This window comes from Homalodisca vitripennis, chromosome 3 (assembly GCF_021130785.1).
Source record: "Homalodisca vitripennis isolate AUS2020 chromosome 3, UT_GWSS_2.1, whole genome shotgun sequence".
Classification (NCBI taxonomy): domain Eukaryota; kingdom Metazoa; phylum Arthropoda; class Insecta; order Hemiptera; family Cicadellidae; genus Homalodisca; species Homalodisca vitripennis.
In genome coordinates this window covers 15261262-15285521 of record NC_060209.1, presented here as the reverse complement: position 1 = coordinate 15285521, position 24260 = coordinate 15261262, and the positions used below count along the sequence as shown (strand labels likewise).

General features: G+C 34.2%; 1 protein-coding gene across 1 annotated transcript; it reads left to right on the top strand.

Annotated features, from left to right (window-relative positions):
- Positions 1-4882: 4882 nt before the first annotated feature.
- Positions 4883-23112, top strand: LOC124356626. The gene is made up of 7 exons (XM_046807740.1): positions 4883-5027; positions 8331-8636; positions 14866-15064; positions 18025-18416; positions 18796-18891; positions 21394-21545; positions 22773-23112. The coding sequence occupies exons 2-7, from the start codon at positions 8541-8543 to the stop codon at positions 22999-23001; spliced, it is 1164 nt and encodes a 387-aa protein (XP_046663696.1). The 5' UTR covers positions 4883-5027; positions 8331-8540; the 3' UTR covers positions 23002-23112.
- The last annotated feature ends 1148 nt before the right edge of the window (positions 23113-24260 follow it).

The window sequence follows — 24260 nt, the reverse complement described above, 5'->3', positions numbered from 1 at the left end:
ATAGCTGAATTGTTAGACAGTTGTACAATAATAAGTTGTATTCAGGTATTGGTGCAGCAGTGTTGCCAACTCTCGATTTTCAATAAACTAAAAGCATTTCAATTGACGCTGTATTTTTAAAATATTGTTTCTCAATCTAAAATGTTTTATACTGTAAATGTTTTGTAACTATTTACTTGACTGAAAAACATCATTAAATGTTTTGTTTTTACGAAGAACGTGCATTAAATAAACAGATATTGAATGTTCTATCTTATTTTCCGTATGTGTTACCGTACTCTAATTAAACATAAAGTTTTTAAACTTTGTGTTTGTTTATTATAAGCCTATTTTACATTGTTCTCTTCGGAATTAAATTATCTAAAAATCTCGGTTTAAATGTTTGCGTGTTTAATACTCATTTAATGAAGTTAATGTACTTCAAATCTAGAAAAGCATGTTTCTCGAGACCGAATTTTGCACATTTTGTCTGATTTCTCAGAAATGGGTGGTCTTACAGATCTGGGACGTATTTTATTCAATTTTTCAGTTTGTTTTACATTAAATGATATACATTTAGTAACTATTTTTACGCCATAAAAACATCAGTTTCGCTTTAGTTTCGTCCTTTCTTAGAAAATCGGGCGAAATCTTTCGCTAGCCGTAGCTCGCTAACAAAGCATTTCCGGACATATGTTTATATGGACTTTTTTGCTACGTTTATGAGAGGAAACCACCTGAGACGTTTGTCGGGTTACTCGTTGGACACCCTGTATTATTAGTATGTAATCAAGGATAATTCTTAAATATTATTAAATACAACAAGTTAGGGGTAAACCACGCCACGTATTGGCTTGACTGAAGTTGCATGCAAAATTTCAAGTTTTAGCTCATTCTATTCTTGAGATATCCTGCGGACAGACAAACTAACATACAATAACACAGACAATAAGTATTGAGATCTCCCTGCAAAAAAAAAAGAAATTGTGGTAGGCTCCAATGAAGATCAGCCACATGCCGTGAATGGACATACTCTATTATAGATCTCATTCTCACCTGTGTACCTATAAAGGAAGGTTCATACCACATTTAAAGCATACAGATTAAGTTTTCTATTTATGTTGCGGATAGTTATGCTACATATGTTTTTGTGACAAATATTAAAAAGTAATATGATTGTAGCCTACTCAATTTGTTTACAAATTTATTCTGTGATTTTCACGTTGCCACCATGGTTATCCATAGGATCAATGTAAAAATAGTCGCAAACGCTCAGCCAAATTTCATGGAGTAAAACTACTTTCATTTAGATACTTATGTGTAGCCTACGAAGTGGTAAGTGTATTTTATGATAGAAGTGAAAATGTTCAACGAGATAGAGAGTATAGATGAACATTTCGAAAATATGACGATTTAATCGTCCTATAACATGAAAAATCTTATTTGATCAAAACTGAATGCTCGGTGATTTTCTTAATGCTAATCTACAAATTAAAAATATTATGTTATTCGTCTGTACCTATATTTTGTAACAATATAGTAAGTTAGATGCTAAGAACGTAGCCAAGAAAAAGTAAGGCCATATTTTGTTCCTTAAAAAGATCTTGACCCATCTATCTACGTTGAGAACAATATCTCAGCAGTACATGTTAGTAATACTGAATTATGTAAATAATAATAATAATAATCGTTTTCTATAAAAGTAATTGAAAAAATTGAAAATTTGAGGGGGGTCCGGACCCCTTGGACACCCTCGATGGCTACGTCTCTGTTAAATGTTAAGTATTTATGTGGGCTACTGCAGTATCAGCAAAGCCTTTTTTCATTTTTATGAACTCTTTCGTTTAATTCAAATATTAAATTTATATTTTATGAATATGTAGTGACGATTGTAAAATAAGGAAAGTAATATATTACTTTCTTTAAGAATCCAAATTTAATTATTTCTTTCACTTGGCCTTTCAAAGACCTAATATTGATTTTATTCGTGGCAACACAAGCGATCTGATAAGAGAAATATTACAATACACGGCGAATACAGTTCTGAAGCACATGGTCTTCTAACTTTGACAATTCGAAAAGACATTTCAACGTCGACAAGTTTAGTCCTGTTCAGGGCCGTACTCACCTTTGGCGGGCCACGGTAAAACTATCCAAAAAAATGTCTGAATACGGGCCTGGTCCAGTTTAGTACTCCATCATCTAATTGCAGATTTCCGAACATGCAAACCGACTCTATTTTAGTTCTACGCCATGGTCGGGAACATCTTTAGCGTGGAAATGTCTCTGGGTCAAGAACGATCTCATCAGCATTGGTATCTTCAACTTAGCGGCTACGAATATGCGAAATCAATGTACACCCTGAGTTAAAAAGTGCTTATAACTTAAACGCGAAATTGCTGAAACTGCCATCGAAATAGTGTAGTAAATATTTTTTTTAATTTTCTAACATTATGTAAAGTTAATAGATGCTGTGTCAGCTGTTGTTGTAACAACTTTAACATTTTTTTCTGTTTAATAATAAAGAACGTAACATATTGATGCATACATTAAAATGAAACTTTTTTAGTTGTCTTAGACTGCATCAAACGAGTCAAATTGTTAAAAGAAACATAGCGTACTTAATATCACATTAAGAGGTTTCTAAATACGTGTATTATTTTTAAGTTTTATCAGAAACAAATGAATTCCTGAAAATACCATGACAAAAATTGTTTAGTTATATTTTTTACGCCAATGTTATTTTTTAATACATAACACCAGTCCTGTTTGTGTAAGGTTTATTTATTTCTGCGTCGGCACAGACAGGCCTGTACTCAGACCAGGTTTTTGGAGGCCGGGCCCTTAGGGACCCGGCTGAATATCTTTTCCGGGGCCCCGCCTAAGCTAAGTACGGCTCTGGCCACAGATATAGGCTAGTACATACATGAACGGCCATAGTTGTCGCTACAGCATAATCGCAAGATCTATTCCAAAATGTCGCTTTACCATCTCCCCAAACGAGTTAGGGTACTGTTACACAGAATTAAGGTAAAACATCGTTTCCACACTCTTAACGCATTGCCAGTGAAAGTTACGTGAAATTCATTAGAACATGTACTTTTACATTTTTATAATATTGTATAGTATGTATTGTAGCATTTTCAGTATGTTAATAAAATGGAAAAATATAAACAGCATTTTAAATATATCTGATGACCCAGGATTAGACATGAACACTGGTATTACCTGGTGGTCACTATTTTGGAACAGGTTTTCTTACCTGGCACTAAAATACTACATTATTTGAAAGAATCTTTGATTTACTGTCAAAGTAACATGACGATCGGCTCTTGTTTTCTGTCCCTCTCCCCCCCCCCCCCCACCACAAAGGAAGCGATATCGGCGAGAAGGAGGCTACTCTGACCCTATCTACTTTTTGTTATTACTCCAACGTAAGTAGATTTAGATTGGATTATCATATTATGAGTTATTAGTAGTACCAAAGTGAATGATAACCTTTACGAGAGCTCACGTGATTTGAGTTTACATTTGGGTAATATCTCTAGGTAAGAACGTAGCTAGGAAAAAGATTTTGGGAGTTCAAGACGACTGTTATTTTTCCGTAGTGGACAGAAAGTAAAGCAAGTGCAGTAAACCGCTCATTCCATACTTTGTTCCTTAAGAAGTTCTTGACCCGTTTAATTGTTGAGAATTATCTTTCAGCAGTAGGCTACGTACCAGTAATACTGAATTATTTTAAATAATAATCGTTTGCTAAAAAAGTATTTGGAAAAAATGCAAATTTGAGGGGGGATCTGGACCCCTTGGACCCCTCGCTAGATACGTCCATGTCTCGAGAGATGTTTTTCGCCAGAAAAGCGAGGTTCGCACTGATGGCCAGGACAGGGGCATTTCCAAACGGTACTTTCCCAAACCTCAGATCACGTCCCAGATCGTCCAACTTTTCCCACGTCATATCACGTTGAACGGCGCCGCCCCGTACTTCTGGTGATAAAGGAAAAACACCCCGGGATAGTAGGCTACCTAAATCCAAGCTCAGATCACGTTAGCTTTCGTAAATCTCGATTTTAACTTTTTTATATTTATAAAACATGCGTATGTAAGTATGTATAGACTAAGAACAAATAGTAGATAGGGATGAAGTGGCCTCTTTGCCGACATCGCTTCCTATCGGGAGACAGAAGTCAAGGACCGATCGTCATAATGACATGTAATTTTCACAGTAAGTCAAATAAAGTCTGTTTTTACTACTAATGTAAGTGCTTTTGGGTCCACGGTAAGAAAAACTGTTAAAAAATAGTGTACTTCTGATAACACCAAAGTATCGGAATGCATTTTTTTCACCAACTTTGTGCATTATGGAAGCCATTTCATTGACAAATGACGACTGTTTAATAGACGCTGACGTATATCAGGGACGTTCGAGCGTCCTTATTATTGTAATAGGACTTTGCGCTGAATATTCGACCTTATAGAAATGGCAATGAATAAAAAATTATTGTTTTATTAATAAACATTATTTTATTGCCTAAGTGTCTGGCGGAGGGGAGTGATGGGGGATAGAAGAAACATACATACACCAAAAAATGTTTAGGAGTCCAATGGATGTTCATAACACTTTTGAATCTTAGTTATATTAATACTAAAAGAGTCCAATCGTGACAAAAATGCATAAAAGTAAAAAAATCTAATTAAAGGCAACTGGCTGACGATAACTGTCAGAACGCAGTTTGTGCTCCCGTAGTCCGCGAGGAGCTGATGATGATCGGTTGGGGGGGGGGGGGAGGTGCGTAGCGGCGAAGGCGGCTAGATCAAAGCTACGCGTCAGCTGCTATCATAAAGGTTTGTGATTTTTCTCCGTCTGTTTTTTGTCCCGGATCGTGACCCTCGCCCCTCCTCCTTTCGTAGTATCAACAATAAATTCTCAGTCCGCGGCCGCTCCTGTCTGCTACTCGCTACTCCGCCACATTGTCCTTCGCGAGTCCTCTGAATTGGGTTGTGATTGTTTACTATCTGCTGAATACTCGGAGTTGTGCTCATGTCAGGTAGTACACAGACACTATGTCAATTTTACAATTTCAGCTATCGTAGCCTCTCAAAGCTCTTTGAGTAGTCCTCTTTCAGACCACTGTAAAAATTAAACGAAATGCTAACATTCTTCTCGATTTATATTGATATTTTAAAAACAGTTGTACGTGTCCTTGACCTTTTGCAGGGAAGAGAAAAAAAACTCTTTAGAGTTAAATCTGTTTAGAGATAATGATGAACTGCCGTGAATATATGTTGTATCTGTTGGCTTAAAACTGAGGATGGTACAATTTGTGCAATTAAATGTGATTTAATTCGTGCGAGCAATGTAATTGATAACAAATTAATTAATTGATTAGAAAAATTAAATAAATCCTCATCATTATCTACATTATATATCTATCGTATGTAATCAAATTAAAAATCTGTGAAACAATGTTTAGTTAAATTAACGGTTGTTAAACTTACCTTTGCTCTCACCGATCCTCTTGTAATTTCAAGGTGTTTCAATAATAAATTATTATAAGTGATCACAGTAATTCAAGGTTAGGTTAGAAACAAGAGTGTTTTTTCCCGGTTTTCGTAAAACAAGATGATTCTATTGTAGGATTCTAAGCAACACATAAAAAATAATTTGTTTGTTTGTTTTATTCTTCTTTAAATTAAATATCATCAGCTGATTGTTGAAACAGATGATGTTAGGAACACCTGATTTATAGAAACAGCTGTTCTGTTCCAAAAACTTTGTCGTAATGTCAAATGAAATATCATTTATAACAACATTTACTTTATTTACAATCTGTTCAATTTGAGAACAATAAGTAAATTCTATATACAGAAACAACATTAACAATTAAGGTTGAGTTAAATGTTAACCATTGTTAACACTAACGTAATTAATTCAAGAACTTAAAAAGTAGTTCCAGGATAGCAGATCGTTGGAGTCTGTACAAATCATTAGAATTATAAAGTAAATTTACCGCAAGGTGGTTTGCGTGATCTCCTAATCTTGAAAGATAATCGCGATTGAAGTTGATAATTCCTTCTTTGACTGTTTGGGTATTCAAATCCTTGATGTAACGTTTTCTTGTAAAAAATACCAGGGCACTTTTAGAATGTTTCTTTACAATTTATTGATACCGTTGAAGTATCTGGATAAAATATCGTTAGTTAATTTTTAAAACAACCCATACGTAATATATATATTTATAAATAATAAAACATAATTAGGTGTTCTGTTTTTATGAAAGTCTTGTTTGATTATTTTTGTTTTAATAATACACAACAAACTGTTGTGCACAACAGATATTTCAACCAGCTGGCAAATTTATTATTATAATGACATTTGATTTCGACAAGAATGATATTTTTAGCTACTTTTATGTTACTTTCCTTAATATAAGTTTATGCCAATTCATAAATAATATTTACTTCAACATTTGAAACAGTGCACACAAAGGATATTCCAGGATAATCATTAATCCTGTTGTTACTATTTTATTTTAGCATGTTTAGCCACATTAGTAGTTTGCCGGCATATTTTATAAAAAGATAGATTAACTTATTTACACGTTTACCTTTACACGTAACTAACTGGCTTGAGAAAAACTTCGAAACATTTTATTTTGTTGTGTGATTTTGATAAATTAGATACCGTTTGATTTAGCATTAAATTTATAAAATTGTATTAATGCTTTTTAATAGAAGACGAGGTTTTTGTGGAATTTACATTAAAAATGTAATGCCATCATGTAAATGTCAAAAGACAAAGTTTTATTATTATAGAGGGTGTAAATTAGGTCCTGATACGCCTGGAAAACGTCAACAAATTTATTTTGTTGTGATTGTAATAAATTAAATACAGTTTGATTTAGCATAAAATTTCTAACATTCTATTATTCTTAAATGTTTTTTTTTTTAAACAAGATGAATTTTTTGTGGAATTTACATTCAAAATTGGATGCTATAATGTACACGTCAAAAAACAAAATTGTATTATCATAGAGGGTGTAAATTAAGTCTTGATATGCCTACATGTATTCGAAACGGATTGAGATATCGGTGTATTTCATTCAAAAAATCCAAAAAATATTTTAATAAGTATGGTGATGGTTGTACATTGATATCTCAATCCGTTTGGATTGTATCCCCAGGCGTAACAATACTTAATTTACACCCTAAGATGTAAGGGATTATATGTCCATAACTTTTGCTAGGAACGTCGTAGAGATGTTTTATTCACGTCATTGTGTTTATATTAAACAGGCCAATAATACGATATGTCACAAGATAGGGGTTGCAATTTGACATTTTAAAGTTACCCTCCCCCCGTACCCCTCTTTGAAAAGCGGAAAAAATGTATTCACCATTAAAAAAATCAAAAAAATTAATTTAATAAGTATAGTGAACATTGCGCATCGATATATCTCAATCCGCTTGGAATATATCCAGGACTTAATATACACCCTGTATATATTAGCGATAATCGTTTAATTTTAGCATATGTTCATGTTACTACTTGTTTTTTTACAATTTGTTCTTGTCTTGTGTGCAGTTTACCACGGCTTAAGAGGCAGTGGATACAGTTTCAGAAAAATGCTATTTTTTTAATGCATAATAAAATATTAGTCTAAATAATGTGCTGGATTGTAGGGCTGCGCTAGAATGCTATACGAGACTGAGATTCTGTTGATATTCATGTGGCAGAACCCAATATATCAAAATCAAAATTACTCTCAACATGGAAACATTCTAAAGATGTCTAAGTGCGTACTTTAAATTTCAGGCGCATCCACACTGATAAACATGTGCAAATTTATGGAATTTCTTATTATGAATTTCTAATTTACTTAAAATACCTAAGAAATTTAAATTCGTCACCAAAACCTCGATAATTTTGGCTTTTTACAGTTTTCAACATTCATAAACTGTCAGCAAACTGTAGTCAACACACGAATATTGAAAATACAGTGTGAATATTTTTCAGTCTGTGTTACCAAAAAGGACTGTCGGTCACAGAAAAACGCTCGTCTGTAATAAGAATAAGAATAATTTATTCTATTGATCTGTTTACAGAAATAGGACAAGTCATTATAAAATGTGCAATGCATACATTATAAGACCTAAAAATAATTACATTAACACAAAAGTGTTGTAAAAGGTCCACATGATGTAATGAATAACTTTACAACTTTATGATCCAGAAACTGCACACCGATAAATTCCATTGATATTAAACTAATATAACTTTTAAGGAAGAAATAAAAAAGAGAGATAAAACATCATAATGCGTTTCATTTAAATAACACATTTGCTTGCAGAGAATCTCGTTGGTTGGTGAACTTTTCCAAGAATAACAACGAGTAACATAACCTCAAAACCGATAAGAATTAATTCTTCAGGCTATTTCTTACCTCAAAACCGAGAAGAATTAATTATTAGTGTCAGGCTATTTCTGACTACAACTTCCACAATTGCTTTCAAGACGAATATCAACTCCAGGATGACCAGCTGAAGAATGGCTGCTGGGGATGCAGGTTGCTCGTATGTTCCTCATCGGTGGAGTTTTGGCCATGACAGTGCCCCCGCCACCACTCTACGCACATGATGTGGCAAGTGGGGTTAAGGTAAATTTGTATTGTACTTAAACGTGATACAGTAATTAGCTTCATTATGTTAAAGTGCATTATTTTATGTTAAAGTTCGGGTGTCCCACGAAGAGGTTTAAACATTTGATTGTATATTACTTGCCCATTTATGCACCGAAAATTTTCAAACGCTACACAATTGATTAAATAGATTTTTAAAAATACTGTGAAAATTTCAGCTCACTAGCAATTGTTGAAACAAAATGGTGGGCTCTTTGAAAAATCTATAACTTTAAAAACAGTATTTTTGGTTTTACAAAAATTATTTAATGTCATATTCTATAGAGATAAACAGTATTTCAATCAGAAAAATTTAGAACACAGTCTATTAAAAAACAAGCCTAAAAATTTACAGTCTATCTACAATTATTCGAACTGCAATCCATCCATCAGCGACCACAATGATAAACAGCGGCTCTTAACAAATTAATCGTAAGGTCTTACAAAGAAATTTCTGCGGTATCCGGAAAAGTTCCTCTTCAAGTTGATTGTAAAAGCCACCTTTCGAACTGTCATTATCAGGTAAAAACTGTAATGGAGGAGGTTATGTTATGTTTTATAGCACAAGAAATATTCTATCAAACAGCTTGTTTTTAACAATGCGGCGTTATTAAACAGCTGTTCTTTAAAACTGCAACGCAGTAGACTAATCAAATCAGGGTAATTCAAGAAATGATTTTTAAAGGAAGCAAAAATGGTAAAATCTTTACTATTTTGTTTCTTCTCTACAATTGTTAGGGAACTTCTAAATTTTCACAGAATATTTTTTAAAACCTACTTTATTCATTGTTGTTTAAGACTTTATGTTTCCCGTGCATCAATAGGCAAAGTAATATAAAACCACTTCGTGAAACTCTATATATGTCAATGTCTTGTAGTACAAATAAATTCAAAATGAGTATTGCATTAAGTTTCTGAAGAACCATAATATATCTCGAATACTAAATAAAGGATTATTGCGTCCAGAAAACAGACAAAAGTAGTAGCTACTGTGATTGTGGTGGGGCCAGATAAACTATTCGATATTAACTCAAGGTAATACAAGAGGACAATGCGTCAAGTTTTTTTTTTTTTTATATTATTTAAGCCTCGTCCGTCCAGCTATGGCCGGCTTCGAAGTGTCACTGGTTTTTTTTATTAAAGTACAAAGTTACATGATTGGAACCTCCCGAGATTTGAACCCGTTAATTTCTCGGTTAGAGAAGCCGAGACTATAACCATTAGTCTACGGTAATGGATAACAGCGTCGAGTAGTTATGGTTTTAGCACGCTGTGATGTTTAAGGCCTAACCACACACGGGTCGACCCGTTTGCAAAACCAGAGTTTAGAACTAGTTTCAAACGCAACGAGTTTGCAACCAAAATAAAACCTGACTCCACACACGACGCGACTAGGGTGTGGGATCAGTTGGCGATCTCTGTGCTGAACATGCGTATAGTGGTATAGTAATGTTTTACATTCACATTTTTTACTTGATAAATTATCAATAATTGAATAGTTATTTGTCGGAGTGTAGTGTAACTTTATATCGCTCATGTCATGTACTAGTGATGTGTATGAGGAAAGACATAATTGCATGTTTTCTCTACGTCGTAGACAACGAAGAATGCGGGCAGAAAATATTGGTGTCACCCATACATAGAGAAAATGTAAGGTGCAGGACTATTCGTAGCAGCTGACAATTAAAAGAGACAGACAGAAAGTTTAGAGCTTTCTACAGAATGACCAAAGAGTCATATGTGGAAATTGGTGACGCTGGTTGCTCCATTTATACATAAGGTTGACACAAATATGAGGGAAATGTGTGACTGCTGAAGAGAAAGAATACTCATAACTCTAAGGTATGTATTTATTGTAAAAATACAAAATTAGATATCAAGTAATTATTCCATATTTTTGGCACATAGAACTGGTTGCGTCAATGTCCTGTGTAAATTGCGATGTAGTAATTACCAGCGGATGTTGGCGGCGCACTAATATTGCTGCCTGATGGTGAGAGATTAGTGAAATGCTGGAATGTGGCGACGCATGGTGTGACATCTGATGTGCCTGATATTTCATCAATAAGAGTAAAAACTTTGCGTTTAAATTGTTTGATTTGTGAATCACTGAGTTCTTCCAACTCTGGTATCAAGCTAAGAAGGAACATTTTCAAAGCTTCTTTCTTGTTACTATCGTTTGCGGTAGTACTATTTTCAAGTTCGTGCTGTTTTTGCCTTAAAATATGCCAGTCAAAAACATTGATCTGCTTCGACAGCGGCTTTTTTCTTCTGCGTTAGGCGTTTTTTACCTTCATTTCGGAATGGACGATTGCTGTGAGCTGGTATGAGGTTGTATTGGTAATGATTGGGGATGACCGGGAAGTATTAGTACTATTGTACTATTGACGGCGAGTGCGGTGATTCAATTGAAGGATCATCTGGAATATCATCCAATATTTGTGATTCCAATTAAAAGTTTCGTCGGTATTTATCGTCGCTACAGTTAGGAACCTCTGGTAAATATTCCTGTAGAAGGAGGAGCTGATGTTCTTACAAACGGCAAAAACAAAACTGCATGGCCTCTGCCAGGTAGTAGGCCTTCTTCTTAGCGCGCCAGATCCCGAAGGTGATAGGTTTGATTTTTCGCATGAATTACTGTCCGGAAGATTACGCCCACATTGTCCTATGCATTCCGCAGCTGAAAAGAAAAAAAAGGGATAGCAAAAACCTGGTGAATCGGTTGGGCCGATGTAAGTTGTCAGTATATAAAGTAGACTAGTACACTAAGTATTGTATATATATATTTATGAAAAACCCGTCAGTAATTATGCTTGTTACATTTAAGCGTTAGTTTACAGGTATTTGGCTACAGGATGTTCATTTGTCGCTCTCTCTATTATATTTTGCAAGAGGCGAGAGTACAGTTGGAGTCATTATTAAAGAAACCACGAAAATCATTTGGAATATGCATTGGTGGCAAGCAACTTACATGCCATGATGGTACCGAATAGGTGACCAATGGAAAGTAATTGCCAGAACTTATTTTTGAGACATTGTGGAACTTACCAAATTGCCTTGGGGCGTTAGACGGAAAAGGCATATCCGCATTGAGAAATAACATCCAAATACTGGTTCAGAAAATTTTAACTATAAAAGTTTCAATTCAATAACCTTACTTCGGATGCTGTGATGCTGGTGGTGCTTTCACTATGATAGAACCAGGATATGCTGGACGAAATAGCGATGGAGGTGTTTACAAGGTCAGTGCCATGCGATACTGGCTCAACCATGGTGCTTTTCAAACCTTCGCCACCCACCCCACCATTGCGATACGACGACATACAAAGACCATTCCCTTACTACTTCTTGGCAGATGAAGCGTTTCCACTAGCAACGCAATGTAATGAGACCATACAATGGAAAATCACTCAATGATGTAAAAAGAAATAGTTAACTTACAGATAAAGTCCGAGGAAAGAAAATCTATTGAATGCACGTTTGGTACATGGCTACTGAAAAGTTTGGCAGTGTTAAATGGTCCGCATAAGATGTCGCACAATGCAGAAACAGTAATCGACATCGTAAAAGCCGCTTGTATCCTACACAATTACGTACGTAAAAGAGAAGGTATCGACTATACGCCGGCTACAGTGGAAATAGCTGAAGGACCATGCCCAAGACAGCATCCAATCACTGAATGCGCTCTTCGGTCAGTTACTGTGAGACAATATTTGGAAAGTTACTTTCATTTCTCCTCAAGGCATCTCTGCCCTGGCAGTGGTAAAAAGCTTAATAGAATAAATCATTCTTCCAAGTGAAATAACATCATTGATTGCAAGATGGTCGGTTTTGCAAGGCCTATAAGGACTCAAGTAAACTGTCAAAACATACTTCAATAAAACTTTGTACATTAAATTATAACTATATTTTGTAACTGACTTATTATTAATTTCTTTTCATTTAAAAATTATAATACAGATAATGTCCCATAAATAAAGGGCCAAAATCCATGATATTTTAAATGGGTAAAATAAATTTACATTACCGTCGCGCATTATGAAACGGTAAAAAATGTTTTATTTTCTCAAGACTGTATTATCAACCGCATGAATTTTAGTTTCTCACATATACTATAGTACATGATTATAATGTATGGTGGTCATGAAAAAAAATTCTAATTTTAAGACGGTTTAAACTGTCAAATTAGCGATGATAACGATAGGTCTTGAGATATCAACACTAAACATTTTTGCTTATTTTGACTGGAAAAACCATATCGTTTGGCTGGGGCACTACTTCACAACGGGACACCTGAGCAGCATATCTGCTATCAATTACCTGCCATGTTCATACATGCTACTCAATCTCGTGCCCACTAGCCTTGTCAGTTATATCCTTTCTAGAATATTCTGGTAATTTGTAATTATACAACACTTCGTACTTTTCGACCTCTGCTACAAGTTTTAAATTCAACTCTTGATCACACCATCTTGCACTCACAAAAACACGTGAAACTATGCAAACGCAAACTGTTTGGTGACAAGAAAATACGGTCGCATGCGACCAGTCGGCCAACTGATTTCAAACTGGTTGCAGTTTAGGTCAGGCCCGTGTGTTGATCCCCACTTCCAGCACACGTCCAAGGTCAAACAGACAGTTTGCGTTCTGCAAACCGATTTGAAACTATAGTCGCAAACCGGTACGACCCGTGTGTGGTAGGCCTAACTGCACATAGTTTATAGGTTAGGTTAGGTTCTTTAATTTGACAATCTTATCACCAAGTGGGTGCCTTCATTCTGCGAAAGAGACCCAGCAACAGCATACTTATGGGCTCTTTTACTTAATTATCTTTTTGTAGCGTGTTACTACTTGAAATATGTAGATCCGCATTACAAATACAACTGTAATGTTTGAAACTGAGTTGAAAAGATGGCATTATTTAAGTATAAAAATTAATGTTCAATTTTTTTAAATACCTCAAACTTTTGAGTAGGTGATAGAATTGTAAAATATTTCAAAATATGGCCGATCACTAGTCTGGATGGTTCGCTACCTACAGATAAAATATAATATTTAATATTAATTTATATTACTATATCATATTTAGCATTATGTATTATGCTAAGCTATAATTAAAAACACACAGGCTCTTGTAGGCTCTTGAAAATAAGTATCTAAGAATAACATTCAAACTTTACTCAATCTTTCAAAACGACTAACAGAAATCTATTTAGTTAATAACATTATGAATGATGTACTGTTTATTGGACTATCTATTTCAAAACAGATAGTTTATCTTATTTTGTAGGTTTTATAATTAAGTAAAGGTATATAACAAATCTTTATGTTAGCAGATAATTTGAAAGTTGGACTTGCAACAGCAATAAAATTGCTTGAAATAATACAGTACTATTTTGTATATTATAACTAAAATGCTACTGTATTAACTCGATATTATGGAAACTAAGTTTTATCCTCGCTGATGATCTATTAAGAACAGTATATTTGGTCTTTGTTTAAAATAAACTGTCATATCGCAATAAAGACCTAATTCCTAATGAAACATCATAATGGGTTGTTTCTGCAAGGTTGTCTGTACGATTTTTCCGTATTCACTTTTTGCCAAAAGTATTTTCCCTATTTTTTGTTTGTACTTTGGGTTAGTATACTGAAGATTGTGAACTATTTCTTAGATATTAAAACAACAATATGGACAAGACACAGTCTTTTACAGTTCTTTTCTTAGAAAAAATAAGAGGTTGTGAATTTTACCTTCCTTACTCATGGCAACATTTTTGTGATTATTGAACTTCACACTGTAAAAAGAACATGGAAATTTTAGATATTGAACGAAAAGGAGAAAAAATAAACACAAAAGAAGAATTGCGCATTTATCTAAATTATAGTAAAGATCCTAAAAATATTCTAAATATCAATCTGAAAAACAAGACAAACCCATAAAAAATATAGTAAAATTTACTATACCGGTACTTATATATATATGTATATATATATATATATATATATATATATATATATATATATATATATATACTCTATTTGATAGAGAAAACTAATCAAAATTTGTATTTATTGCAGAGATTATTCAAATGTACACTGAAGATGGCTTTAAAGCCAAAATATGTGTATATGTAAAATAAAATGTTTAAAAAAGTTCTAGTTTGCTATTTTTTATATTAATTATTGGAATTTAACTTGGTTTCAGTCTCCCTTAACAATTAGCAAGATTTACCCAGGAAAAAATATTATGACTCTGGCTTCCAGAACAAACATGGTTACACCACACAAGAGACGACGACTACGACATCGAGGCCGGAAACACAGACGACAGAATGTGCTGTCTTCAGCAAAACGCTACTTCGAGAAACAGCTGCTGGTTAAAAACAGCACACTTGCATTGTTAGGTTAGAGCCCAATGTTAATTCATTGTTTCGATAACTTTTTCTACACTTATTGTAAAAATAAGTCTAAAAAATTATTCATAACAGTATAGAATACAATACATTTATTGCGTTGCCAATATACAGAGTGTCCCGTAACTCTCTGGACAAAGGTATAACACGTTATTGCTCAGTTCAAGCCATACATATTTCACCATATGAGCATGGGTCTCCGATGCTTAGTTTCCCCATCTGTCTGTCCGTATGTGTTTTTTTATAAAACTGTAATATCTTAAAAACGAATTAATTAAATTATACCAAACTTGGCTCAAATGTTTATGATAACAAGGCCAGTTACTGAAAAATATATCATGAAATTATCTGTAGTGTTTTCAAAATGGTGGCCATTAAAACTTTTAAACTTTGAATATCTTAAGAACCTGCAATTTTTATCAAGAATTACAAAATTAACAGTTTTTAGAGGATTTTATAAAAAATCTAATGACAGAAAAATAATTTAAATCAAATAATAAATAGCTGATTTAGGGCAGATTTACTGTGAGAAGACATGGCCCACATTGAGAGCTGCTGTTTATTCAGTGTTTGTATTGTTGGCTATTCACTGAGAACCTCAATGTAGGCCGTAGGCTGTAGGCCTTCAGGATTACAATGCTGCCGGGGATATCAATTCCTAGTGTGCTCCATGAACTTGCCAACTGAGTAAAAAGCACAGGAAACCAGTCGGTGTTTAAGATTTTTTAATCGGTTACTAAATGTAGAGTTAGGAAGACTGCTGTTCTATGCTCTTGGGCTCGAAAATGCTCCCAATCTCTTGTCTTATATCTGTGTATATCACTGCCCTGTTTCAGTATACACTTAAATCTACAGTATAATGAAGTCTCTAAAATATACAAGCCAGTAGAGTTAGCAAGCTGATTTCCCTGAAGGCATTTCGACACGACTTTCCATCGTTCAAATTTGCAATGATTCAAACAGCTTTTTTTGCAGTCTGAATACTCTTTCCAAGTTTGATATCGCATAACTGCCCCACAGAGAAATTCCGTAGGATAGGTATGACTTCCACTCCAGCCATCTCAAATTCTAATTCAATAGCAACATTAAACCTCAATGGCTAAAACTTTATTCGATTTTGAGTACAAACTGCTACTCAACCCCCCTTATAAAGTTGACGCTAAAAGGACTGGGCTAGATCAAAGCTATTAAATTTGAAAAAGTTTATTGCTTCATTTGTAAATCTGTGTTTTGAAATTGTGAAAATGTCTGGTTTTAGCTCCTTACATAGAAGAGCAAACTCATCTAACTGTTGCAGTTTTAGCTGTTTGGTGGACTATGCTGAACATAGAAGTTGTTACTGATTTCATTTGTCTGGATTTTACAGTTTTTTTAGAGGTTTAAAGTTTTGTATTACAACTCCAGGGGTGGAACATGTGTCCCTAAAAATCATATGTAAAAGTTTTTTTTATCAAGTCTTGTTAATTGTAGTAGATGCTGCCACTGGTTCTCGGCTTTGACTGTCAGTCTATTTCCTGATGTGATTGTAGCACTTCCGATGTAGTTACGGTGAGCTCTGCTCCTCCTACTAGTGAATCAATCATTCCTTTGCAGCATCCACGTACATCTCATGAAGGAGTGTAATTGGTTCACTCTCAGTAGTTAGTGGAAGAAAGTCTCGAGAAGGTGTTGTTGAAACATAGTCTGTACAGCCAAATCTCGTACATTTTTTAATACATGATTCTTACTTCCAAGACAGATTTGGACCTTTTAATAGCATTAATAACATTGAACCCTTATCAAATCTATATGGAATTCCAGGTATAACTACATTGGTTTTACAGGCTAGTTGTTTTATTACATCAAACCGGAAATCTAAATCTCGTGTTGTACTGTTGAAATTGTTTGTTCCTGCTAGGATAGTTATATAGGATAGTTAGTTGTTTATTATGGTAGAACTTTGTGAGATATTCAATTACATTAATAAAATTTGCATTGTGCTTGATTATTGGAAGTAACAACAAATATTCTGCCAAGCCGGACCCTAATGTGTTCACCACAGTCTCTCACATGAAGTTTGCCAAAATTAAGATTTTGTTTTGTTTTTGTTCTAGACTCATTGAAGGTGTTACACATGTGTATTTTGTTTAAAAGCGTGCGTGATTTAAAATTTTATTTTGTAAATTTAAAAAAATTGATTTATTTTTGTCAATATCTTTCCTGCTTTTGTCTTTTGATTTTTTTAGTTACTATTGTGTCACCAACATATTTATTCCCATTATTATTTATTCCTTACCTGACAGTACTTTTAATCAATTGTTTGAGTCAACCCAACTACCTGTGGTTTGAATTTTTTGTGGTACCGTACAGATATTTTATGTGCAACAGGAAATTCTTGTCACTTCATTTGGTTAACAACTATGTTTTGTACAGTTTCCATGTTCAGGTTTAAAGTTGGAACACACTGAAAATACATCAATATTCATTCACACTTTTATGTTCACTGTGCAGAACTGCAACTGAAATAGATATTGAGTCAACTTTTAAGAGTTTTTATAATTTAACCCTCTAATTAAGTAAATGCATAATTCCATATACTGTAAGGTATTCTTTTATTATTATTATTAGGTGGTAGGAGGTATAAACAAAAATGTTATGGTTTTAATAAAAAATAAGGACAAATAATTTTGGGTAACTCTGTAGACAAATTAAATTTGTTCACATCTACATAATATAGATCTATTTAGAAACACCACCCTGAATGTGTCTGTATTCAATTGCTTCACACAATATTAATTTGTTTAACAATTTTATGAAAATATTATCGGATAGGTACACGTGATATTGGCTCAAATAATTTCAAATTTAATGGACTATTTTTTAAGTATGAGATTAATAATATGAATAAAAGGACTACAACAAAAAATCTGATTAGCTTAATATTTGACATATCATTGTTATTAATTTTCCAGGGGTGGGAATGGAGAAACTCCTTCCTAACGCTGTAGATCTGTTGGATATCAACCCACAAGAACTGCCTGGAGAATCTCCTTTCCAGAATTGGCATAGTAAAAGAACAAATCAGAGTCAACACGTGCCTACTTACTCTAAAAACTCCAGCGAGAATATTCCTACTGTAATCCTGAGCCCTATTAAACTGCTGGGGACAGAGATAAATAAGAATACAGTTTCTGATGTGAAAAATGACCCTGTCGTCGAATACCAGTTCGACTATCACGCAGTCTCACAGCATGAAGATACCGGACATTTACAACTCAATTTTGGAACAGCATTGAAAAGGTTACTGAGAATACTAAATAATTATTCTACAAGAAATGATTCCAATACGACACCTTGCGAGCAGGTAATTAATGAAAAATTAATTTTAAACAATCTATTCTTCTTTCCTCTACAAGTGATAAAACTAGAATGCATTCTTAAAAATTAAATTTTTTTTTTAAACTGTGAGATATTTTAATGAAATACCATGATTTGAAGTATTATTACTGAGAGTCCTGGAATCTATTTTGGAAAAGTGTGGAATTTTATTTTACAAAAGTTCATTTTTTGCTTACATAATTCCTTTACTGATGCCAGAGTTGAAGTAGTATATTCATTGTATTTGGAATAATAATCAAGTACATCATTTCATTGACTAAAGTAAAATATTCTGTACAGTTTTTGTTTTGAACATTTTAAAATTCCCCGTTCCAGCAGTAATTCATTATTTACTGTTTAATCAGTGGATGGGCTGTCAGGAACAATTGGCCGGAGCATTGCTGGGACCTCTACCGGCATGTCCTTGTGTTTACCCAAGTCGCATTTTCTACGAGGATAAGGTAAGTTATTCAAAGATGCAGCTTATAAAAAGGTACACATCTAAGAACTTGAATTGAATTATAATTTTTATGATTGTATTTCAATTACTACAAATTATTGGTGATAATTTGTGGGTGCTTGTTACGAACATGGTGTTCCCTTTCAAAAATAATCCTTCCGGTTCAGTCATAAGAAGTAGGTAGATTTTGTGACAACTGAATTTGTACAAAAAACAATAATGTTCTCTAGGTCCATAAATAATGAAATTGTGAATTCTTGTAAAGTTTGTGTGGCTGCCATATTGAAACAAATGTCCTAGTGGTTAGGCCATTTTATGATATTAAGGAATTTTTTGAGTTACCATCTAGGGAATTCATTACCGTACTGCTTTTAGTTCGGGCTAGCCCATTTTTTTTCTGTAGGCTACCTTGTTTTATTGATGTGTTGTTTAAAATGTCTATTTTATTGTACTGTAAATGTTTCATGTATGCCTGATCTATATTTTAGTGTTTTAAACCAGTTAGATGTTTTTATTGTAAATGTTGTTTTAACTTTCCGACAAATCAACCATTTATGTAAATAGTTATGCCATGTAGGCATTGTTATGCAACTATATTAATTTGTGTTCTAGGTACATTGATACTGTACTGAAACAGATTGACTTACTATATTGACATTGTCTATTGCTTGTTAAAGTTTAATGACAGAAATAAATCTTGAATCTTGAATCAAAATGTTGTACCAAACTGGCCAATGAACTTTAAGCTGGCCAAGATCTTTAATAGATAGACTTATGTGCAAAGTTTGAACTTGTTTCAACATTTCTTTTCCAGTTCTTGGTGACCAAAAAATTCATATGGAATTTACATGTAATCGATATCTTAAAATCAGTTTGAGATATAAAAAGATTGATTAAAACAAATAGTTAAGGAAATATATGAGGTGTGGCTCGTAAGATACCGAAATAGTATTGTTATAACCACATAACGAATACAATAAGGCTGAAAATCTTAAGGCCGATCATGTGACTCTCCCCTTCACCTGCTGCTCGAGTTTCGTTGGGCTTCTGTACTCATTCTGCCCATAGTCAAAATATTCAATTAGTGTTTCAAATAACACAAGTGTAAGATGATGATTATTTATAACAAACACAAGTGTTTGAGTGGTTTAAATGATTTAAAGATGGCCACGAAGACCCAAGTGATGACACATGTAGTGGCAGACCATCGTTTGCGAAAAGTGATGCTAACATTAAAAAAAATCTGTAACCTTGTTCGAAAAGATCGCGTTTAACTATTAGAGCTATGTCTGAGTTATCAGGCATAGACAAGGAAAATGTTAGGCAGTTTCTTCATGAAAGTTTCAACATGAACAGTGTGTTCAAAAATGTTTCCAAGTGTCTCACGCTTTGAAGAATGCTGAAGAATGATTTGTTCTGACATCATACAAAAAAAAATGTAAACGATTCTACCTTCTTACAAAACTTTATTACTTATGATGAATTGAGGTTTTTGTAATTCCGAAACAAAACGTCAATCGATGCATTGAAATTCTCCTGATTTTCCACAGCAAAATAAAGCATAAATGACAAAATCAAAATTCAAGGCATTGATGATTGTCTATTTTGATATCAAAGGGATTGTGCATTTTGGTTGGGTACCAGAGGGGCAAACAATGAATTAACATTACTACATTAGTGTCCTGACTACCTTATGTGTACAGAGAAAAGAGAATGATCTATGGAAAAGCAAGCCATGGATTCCCTGCCAGAACAAAAAATGCTTTGTCAGTCAAAACATTTTTAGCCAAACACAACGCCCCTCTTTTACACCAACCACCTTACTTGGCCCTCTGTGATTTTTTAAAAGGAATGAGCTTTAAGACTATTGAAGCAGTAAAATAAAAAGTGACGGAAGTCATAAATGGTATTACGGAAAATAATCTGCATGGAGCGGTGTAAAGACCAAGGAGGGGAGTACAATAAAGGAGATAATATCAAATTGTAAATATTAGCAAGTACACTTTTTTCAGCCTCTGTCCAGTTTTTTATAGCCATACCTTGTATGCATTATAAACCACTTTAGGTCCAAAAATGACTACCCAATGAACTTAGTCAATATATTTATAAGATAAATGTTTGTACCAAGTTTTAAGTTTGTATGAGCTTTTTGTTGAACAATTATTACTACTAGAAGCCATGTTATAAACTTTAGAACCGGGAGTAGTTGTGTGCTCTGGGAGTCATGTTCATTGAAGTGATGTAGACATTTTCGGTATCATTTTTGTGTATCATGAGGATGCAATATGCTGATTTCGTTAATAAAATCTAATTAAAAGTAACATATTCTCTGGAAAATTTGCTTAACAAATTTTAATCCATTACATCGTTGTGACAGAGACAAATCATCAATATTTATCACCACAGGGGGTGACATGTTTGAAGTTTTCCATAACAATACAAAATATGACTGAAAAGTTACTGCCTTGCACTGAAAATGTTCTAAAGTGGTTCTGATGTAAAGGTCTGGGATACAGCCCAGGAGAGACATTTCCGGTGGAAAGATGCAAGTGGTGAACGGCTGGATGTGTACAAGCCTGGTGCTGAGTATTGCATCAGGAGTCTTCTGACCCAGGGCACCCTCACGTTGGCCGTCCAACACTGCTGTTACGACAGGTAAGTACTCCCCCTTAGGTTTGGATAAGTTCAGTAATTTTATTTTCTCAGAAACGATATGATATGCATATCCTATAAGGTAATTACTGTTATATGGTGTTAATTGACAACATGTAAAAATACAATAATTAAAAAAATAAAATTTAACTTACAAGTAAAGGAAGGTAATTAATCAGCCATAAGGAATCTACCTGAGTGTAGCCGATCAGCCATAAGGAACCTACCTGAGTGTAGCCGATCAGCCATAAGGAACCTACCTGAGTGTAGCCGATCAGCCATAAGGAACCTACCTGAGTGTAGCCGATCAGCCATAAGGAACCTACCTGAGTGTAGCCGATCAGCCATAAGGAACCTACCTGAGTGTAGCCGATCAGCCATAAGGAACCTACCTGAGTGTAGCCGATCAGCCATAAGGAACCTACCTGAGTGTAGCCGATCAGCCATAAGGAATCTACCTGAGTGTAGCCGATCAGCCATAAGGAACCTACCTACCTTATAAACAAATAATTTATATCAGTTGACGATTTCAAAGTTATAAAACGCAATGTTCTCTGTTATTTAGATAGGCTCAGTTTTACAATGTTTATATTACACAATGTTTTAGTCAATGCAGATTACAGTACAAGTTAAAAATTTTTGTAATACACAAAGGTGCATGTACAACTCCTGGTGTTGTAGTTAGATGGGCTTTAAATAAAGGCATAGCCAATATACAAAAAATTTTTTAATTTTATACAAAGTAAACAGTATTTACAAGCGTTTCCAATATTTTTGACAGTTTTCTGGTATATTAAAAATATAATCTCAAAAACATTGCAGATGATGATTGAATAGCTGACTCAAAATGTTAGTGATGGCAGCCTGATTAACTCGTGCTCACAAAAAGTCCTGTACTGAAGCTTAAAACTAGTTGAGGGCAGATTAGAAAGCTCTATTGTATTCAAACATTTTTAATTGATGGAAAGCATATCTGGATGAATTCCTAAGACTTGATGGAAGGATGATTGTTGCCTAGTAGCAAGGGAAAGAGTGATAAGTTGTTTTATTAGTTTCTTGTGTTTTTAAGGGACATTGTGATATGGTTTTCTGAGACAACATTTTGTAATGGGTGCTGTGAGGGATCTAGATGGTTACAAGCCAAATAAATCGACAAGTATTATACATCTTTTTTATCTCTTTATGCTTCTATTCGGTATTAATTATTTTACTGATTTGTAATATACACAGACACAGACGCTTGTTAACTCGAGGTTCGGGAGCGGGCAGTCCTGACCTCGTCAGCCCAGACGTCTCACCACAGCTCCACTACACAGTCGATGTGTTGCCCTGGCGTTTGTGTCAAGGAGACTTCACCATCTACAGTCTGGTCCGTCCCCCAGACAACTCAAATAACTGCAGCCACAACCCCCCTGACGACGAGTTCTCTCGGCAGATCCTGCTGGCCAAGTACTACTGACCATAATCAATTGTTGACATCCATAATATTATTATTATTATTTATATTTTCTTCTTTAAGTGTTAATTTAGATTGATCTTGTACGTTAAGAATAAAATTTGCTCAGGGAGACTTGTTTTTCTTACATCCTCAACCCTAACAAATTTGACCAGTAGGATTGTCGCTGCTTGCTTGCAGGGTTTTATACATGAGCTGCTTTGAAAGCCACCTGTTAAGTGAACAGTGCGGGGGCGGGGGAGGGGGGTGTGAGAGAGACGTGGAGAGGGAGAAGAGTGCAGACTCACTTCCCCCTCCACATTTCTTACCAACCACTCCTCAGTCACCACTTTACCACTCATACGGTATATGGTACATAACAGCTGTTTTACAAACCCAGTAATAATAACAACAGCTGTTATTAACAATATCATTTGTTAAAATACTTCTTAATTATACTAACATATTAACCCATTGGCTTATACATATTTTTACTATCAGCTCAACTGGAGTTATCCTATTAAAAATGCTAAAAACATAAGAGTTTTGTTATGTGTGTTTATAAACAATTTTCAGTTATTTTTTTATATTTATTTGATATTTTATTAACATGAAATTGAAATGGGCTTAGTATACTTATTATAATAGTAACTTATTATTCATTTAAATTTCAATTAACTGTAGTATTGCAGTTTTTCTTATGTGTTACAACAATATTAGTCTAATTTATACTAACATTTGGTTGAAAAAGAAGTTAAAAAAAAAATTATTTAGATGGCGCTGTACTTGTCACGGAACGGTTTCCGTGATATAAATTTTGAGCCCAAACTAGCTGTCACGGAACCGTTCCGTGATACAAGGCTAATGAGTTAAATAGATGTAATGGAGTATTATTCTGAACATAAATAATCATATTTAATAATAATATTTGTTATTCCATAACAACGAGAATAACAAAACATAGCGTGATGCTCCAAAACACTAACGCAGGGAAGCAAAGCACTCGGTTCCCACTTGTGTCTTGTAAAGGAAATAGATCGAGCAGTGAAAGAGGGGGTGGTGGTAGGCGTGGTCAAGCTCCTGCTCCTCCCTCCCCCTATCCACAAGAAATTTTCACGCAGGTCTCTTTCAAAGCGGCTCATCTATAGTTCATACCAACATGTAAAATGTGTCGAAAAGACCAAGCTGTAAAAATTATATAAATGAAAATCTTTATTCTGTAAAAATTCTCTTACGACTATATTCTCTTTACCACTGTAACAACAATCTGATGCAGGTAGAAA